Below are 6,000 nucleotides of genomic sequence, written 5' to 3'. Positions count from 1 at the left end.
AAAAAAGGTACAAAAATTACAAAATTGAAGGCTATAATCCACGGTTTTTGAGGCTATTTTGAAGTTTCGGGGCATGGTGGCAAAAAGCCTTGAAACCCTAAGGGATACATCTCGGGGTCATATAATGCCATTTGGAACCTTATATGATCATTATATGTTGTCATAAACGTCCGTGTTAGGCTTGAGTTTACGAAATCACTGCAAGGTGTGAACGGGTAAAATGACCGTTTAAGGGCATATTGGATGGTTCCACCGACCCAATTGTACATCCAGAGATGTATCCCGTAGGGGTCTCAGCTCAAGGCTTTTCGCCACCGTGCCAATCACCATTCACCTCTTACCATACTTTACTGTTCACAAACTTTTGATGAAATTAGCCAAGTATTTTCAGGTTCAAGCTATTAATTGTGTAAATATGGCTCAAGCTAATTTTTAATAATGCATTGCCAACTTTATACCCCTATACTAAGGTGTAATAAAGAATAAATGTGTGTTTTGATAAGTGTTTTATTTGTCCACTTATCATGGCTTTTTAAAACACAATTTTGTACTCTTTCCCCTACTTCAATCCCTTTTTCTAACTCTTTTTGTGCATACTTGCATCTTTTGGCTTCCCTTTTTCTTTTTATGTGTGTGCTCGTGTTTGTAGGTGCAATGAGATTATGGTTAAGTAGCATGAGCATGAAGACTTTCTCGAGGGAGCATTATCAGGCAGGAGCGGGCGTGCACCCTTACAGGAGCGGCCGCTCCTCATCCCAGCACCACATTCTGCCTCCCCCTGCACATATAGGAGCGGGCGTGCAACCTTCAAGGAGCGGGCGCTCCTCCCCGATCCTCTACTTTCTGCCCCAATCTGCTGCAAGAGGAGAGGGCATGCAGAGAGCCCAGGAGCGGGCACTCCTCCTTAATGGAGCGGGCGCTCCTTCTATTCTGAAGCCCGATTTTGACGGATTTTACGATGTAACTTTTGGGCATATAAATACAACCCTTGGCTTCAGTTTTCGGGAGCTTCTTTCCCTTTTAGTTTTCTTAGGCCCTTAGTTCTTCTCAACCCTCATTAATTAGCTTAGATCTTCTCAAACTCAATCATTGTAATAGATTAATTGAAGATTGTTCTCTTGAATTCAACAATTTCTCAACTTTGAAGCATTTTAAGTAATCTCTTTCCTCTATCTCTTACTCTTTAATTTCAGTTTTTATTTACTTTGAATTGTTAATTTCTCTCTTGATCTTGCTTAATTGTTGTTGCATGTCCAATCTACCTTATTCCTACTACTCCTCTCAACTTGTTAACTTAATGTTTGAATTGGAACTTGTTGTTTTGATGTCCCTCACCATGTTTAGTGAGTAGCTAATTAGCTAGGGGTTGGGTGAAGACCCAACCAAGCCATGGGTTGATTGATGTTCGTGCTTGCATGTTCATTTTGGGTTGATGATTGATTGTTAAAGAATTGGTTAATTGCATGTGTAATTGGATGGCCACTTATTGCTCATGTATTCACTTCTATGCTTGCATTGAGAGATGAAGTCTAGTTGTGAGCCTTTTCTTATATGGTTATGCTAAATTCCTCTTGATTATGGTTCCTTGTTTGAATAATGTAGTAGTCTTAGTTGCAACAATTAGGTGAGAAATCCCAATTGCTTGTGCCTTAATGCTTTCTTGGACCGATCGAAAGACAAACCCGAGTTAGTAGTCTACTTCTCATCGTTAAGACTTGGTTGGCCTATCTTGTTAGTTGAGTTTGGTTTAGGAATGCTTAGTGTTGTGGCTTCGAAAGAAAGCAACATTGAGTGCCCTCTCTATCACCCAATTTGTGTTCATGCTTGCCTATTGTTTTGATCCATTGGTTTGGTTGGCGTCAATTCCCATTTCCCCCTAGTGTTTGTCTCCATAGTAGTTACCTAATCAAAACCCCCAATTTGTGACCGAACTAGATTGCAACCGTTTCATACTCTCGGTGTACTTACCCATTCCCTGTGGATACGATCCTCTACTTGCCCTAGACTTGTCTTAGGTTGGTTTAGGTAGAATTATTGTTTGGCTTGAGGGTGATTGTCCAACGACCGATTATTCCCCCTACCATGTTTGTATGTAGCTCGACCCCTTAGTTGTTCGTATATGAGTTGTTATTTCGTTCTACTAATCAAGGGGCATAAATAATCAACTATGTGTTGCTTTATAAATAATCATCATGAAGACGAGATAATCACACAGATTTTATAATAACAACAATGTAACACATACACTAACACCATTTCGTTGGAACATACATGTAAAAATTGAGCGAAGCATAGAAGTGAAAATGTTCAATTGCATGAAAATATATGATATGTAACTCTACGAATTTGAAGTTGAGTTGATGTACTGTCGAAACTAGCTAGAGTACCGCAGCTGAAGAATTAACGTTATGATGTTTGCTGCTATCAAAGAACATTCAGTACACCACCTTGTTACAATCAGGATGCACTTGCTTTTTAGTATTGATCTTCTTGCACGTAGTCTCAAGCATCACACGTTGAAGGGGAGGCCTTGTCGTTGGAATCATCAGGATGCGGCATATCACATTCAAGTGGTTGATTTAAGTCCAAATCATTCTGCATCAGAAAAGCAGGCCGCGAGGATGCAGGAAGAGTGATAGAATAGCTATTTAGCATTAGAACAACGGATGACATGATTGGCCTTTGTGTTGCATTCTCTTGGACGCATAACAATGCAATGTGTATGGTTCTTAGGACTTCATTTGTATTTATAGCTGAAATGGTTGGATCCACTAGTTTCATTGCATTTCCTTCGGACCAATTTCTCCAAGCCTAGAAATATACCAAGATAATTTGGAACTGGACGATAAGAAATTGAAGGTATAAAATACCCCAAATTATATCAATAAACATATACAAATTTTCCTCGATCACTTACAAAGCTTAGAAGACTATCTCCATTATGTGCTTGTGAAAACCTGCTGACCTTTTGGCCGCTTACGATTTCTAGTACTAGCACTCCAAAACTGAATACATCGGACTTGATCGAGAAATTTCCATGAATAACATACTCCGGGGGCATATATCCACTAATAGGCACATGGAAGATTGATTGAATTGAAAGGAAAAAAAAAATGTGTTAGTATATGTAATACTCATTGAAGAAGTTGTATGTGATTAATTTTTCTTAGATACTTTTGCTACAATTGAAAAAGTAGCAACTGAAATTATGATTAATCCAACTATTGTGATGGCCTTTTGGTAAAACCGTGACATATCCTTAACTATGAGGGGTTAGGAGAAGTACGTATCAAAACAAATTGTGAAAGGATGGAGTGTGTACTACTTGGAATTTGCTAGGATTTGACTTACCAAGTTCCAGCAATTTTACTTGTATACACATGAGATTGGTCTGCTCCAAACAAACGCGCAACACCAAAATCTGAAATCTTTGGGTTCATCTCTGCATCTAATAGCACATTTCCTGCTTTTATATCACGGTGGACAACTAACAATCGAGACTCTTCGTGCAGGTAAAGTAGTCCACGAGCAATGCCGCCTATAATTTTGTAGCGCTTTTCCCAGTCTAGATACTTGCTCTTGATAGGATCTGCATAATTTTAGATTTAACAAGTGTAGTAACTTTGAATTAGATTAATTTTAAAGTTTTAATGTCGAAGCATTACCAAAAAGGAGTTGATCGAGGCTTTTGTTGGGTAAATATTCATAGATCAAGAGTCTTTCCTCTTTCGCGAGGCAAAAACCAAGAAATCGCACCAAGTTTTTGTGTTGAAGCTTTGCTACTAATAAGGCCTCGTTTTTGAATTCCTTTTCACCTTGTCCTGCACTTGTGGACAATCTCTTTACTGCTATTACTTGTCCATTTTGAAGTCTACCCTGAAATTGATTGCTTCTGTATATGTAAGGTACAATTTGTGCATTGACAAGCTAATAAATTCGTACGAAATTAAAGTAAAATGTGGATCATTGTACCTTGTAAACGGTACCAAAACTCCCATGGCCTAGCTTGTTAGAATTGGAGAAGTTATTTGTTGCAGCTTTAACAGTGCCAAATTCCAATTGCAATGACTCAATCATTTTGTAATCATCTTCAGCCTCTTCAACTTCAAATTCATAGAGGGGGATTCAAGTTACAATGATATGAGATTTATAGATTAAGGCATGCTTAAGTTGTGCTATCTTCATCTTAAAACAAAAATATTCAGTAAGAGTTTGTTTTGAAACGAAAAATAAATTTCAAAAAGTAATATAACTTTCAAATAAAATTCAATTTTAATTGTTACTTTTAATATATTTTTTTTCTGTTTTTATTATGCATCAATTGCATTTGAAACATTTGCCGAGACAAAACTTAGATCATAATATTACAACCTCTGTTCTTTTTTACTTAATTTCTTTAATCACGTTTGCCAATGCAAAATTTTAACGAACAATAACTTTAATTTTTCTTAAGTAAAAATTATAAAAGTTATATATATTATGATAATAATCAAAACTTACTATAAAAGTTATTTATGTGTAATAAATATTTTAGAAGTTATATATCTGTAACAAATATTTTAAATTATAGTGATCTAAAAGGATTGTAGTAATCAAAACTTACTTTCAACTTTCTGCAATGGCCTTCCTCTTCTTTTTAAGTAGCAGCTGATAAATATTACCACTACTAAAATCGTAAAGATGGGGATGATAACTATCATGGCAAGTCTTGACCTCTTGCTTTTTCTTCCTAAAGAAGGCCAATCATCAAAGTTAGAAAATTTTACTCTGGCAATGAATACGCATATTTTTATTGTACAAGATTTTAGTTAGTTCTTCCAATTAAATACGTATAGAGTTAGGTGTACACAAGGATAACATTGGTTACTCATGTGCTTATTTTTTGTGCAAAATGTAGTCATACCCCTAAAGGGTAAAGACTAATGAGTAGCCAATATAATCTTGGATACATCTATCTCTAGTATAATTAGAAATAAAATGAAGTCTGTTGAACAATTTTTTACATATATAATGAATTATGTTACCTTTTCGCGTTGTGATGATAGTGGATGGAGACGGTGTTGAGGGTGGTAGAAGTGGTGGTAGCGCATTAATAGAGTTGTAAAATTGGTAGTTCTCGTATCTAAGGTTACACGTTGGACCACCAGCTCTAGCCCCTTCCTTGCCATAGCAACAATCGGAAAGGGTATAATTAATGATAAGATTTAGACAATTCAAACAATCATATTCCTCCAAATCTGGTATGCACTGTAGGAGTGCATATACCTTGAAATTTCTAGTAACATTAACTTCTCCCGTAGCAAATTTGCGACGAAAATCCCCTGAAGCAGCCTTATAAGCCAACTTCTTCATCAAGTTTGATATCGTTGAGTTGAACCCCTTGGGATCGGATGCCTCTTTAGGACGTGTCAAATTATACCGTGGATGAGACATCTCCCCCTTAAATATGTCAATATCCGAGTAACGAATCATACACTCTTCGTACCATCCGATAGCAGATTTATAGCTAGGACAATCTAAGCCAATCCTAGCTGCCGCATAATCAACGCACGTCTTGCAATTGGAGGTAGGAACGTCGCCCCTACATAGGGCGACTCCATAAACCTCGTCGAGTTTGTGGCCAACTGAAAGGTTATAAAAGCCATAGTTGATTCGAGAATTCGAAGCTATAGAGGATAGAAGAGTGTGGAGATTTTGTTTGTAAGTTGGATTGCTTATGGTGTAATTCTCTAAGAGATCCCCGCATGTATAGGCTAGAAATTCAGGCTGAGAATTTGTAGGAGTAGCAAACAAGATGATAGTAACGGGAAATATAACTAGTATTATTCTTATGTATAATCTTGTGGATTTCATTTTTTTTTTCAAGTTATCAAGCCCATATGCAGCCTCCTAGTGTTGTAAATAAACATTAGCTAGTTTGAGTTTATATAAATATAAAGTTATTAATGTATGGTTCACCCTTAGTATGATGTACTTGACTTTGACTAGCAGCGCTAACGA

At 36.8% G+C, this 6,000-nt stretch overlaps 1 protein-coding gene across 1 annotated transcript; it reads right to left on the bottom strand.

Annotated features, from left to right (window-relative positions):
• Positions 1 to 2,182: 2,182 nt before the first annotated feature.
• Positions 2,183 to 5,871, bottom strand: LOC145611256 (cysteine-rich receptor-like protein kinase 15). Its single transcript, XM_081666568.1, has 7 exons — positions 5,025 to 5,871; positions 4,604 to 4,729; positions 3,973 to 4,103; positions 3,666 to 3,876; positions 3,352 to 3,589; positions 2,918 to 3,068; positions 2,183 to 2,811 (listed from the first exon to the last, which is right to left on the bottom strand). Exons 1-7 carry the CDS (start codon positions 5,851 to 5,853, stop codon positions 2,503 to 2,505), a joined length of 1,995 nt encoding a protein of 664 aa, XP_081522694.1. The 5' UTR covers positions 5,854 to 5,871; the 3' UTR covers positions 2,183 to 2,502.
• Between the last annotated feature and the right edge of the window lie 129 nt (positions 5,872 to 6,000).

The sequence above is a fragment of the Chenopodium album genome, chromosome 24, assembly GCF_948465745.1.
Source record: "Chenopodium album chromosome 24, dcCheAlbu1.1, whole genome shotgun sequence".
Lineage (NCBI taxonomy): Eukaryota > Viridiplantae > Streptophyta > Magnoliopsida > Caryophyllales > Amaranthaceae > Chenopodium > Chenopodium album.
Note: the sequence above shows the minus strand (reverse complement) of the source record. Positions and strands in the feature narration are given on the sequence as shown.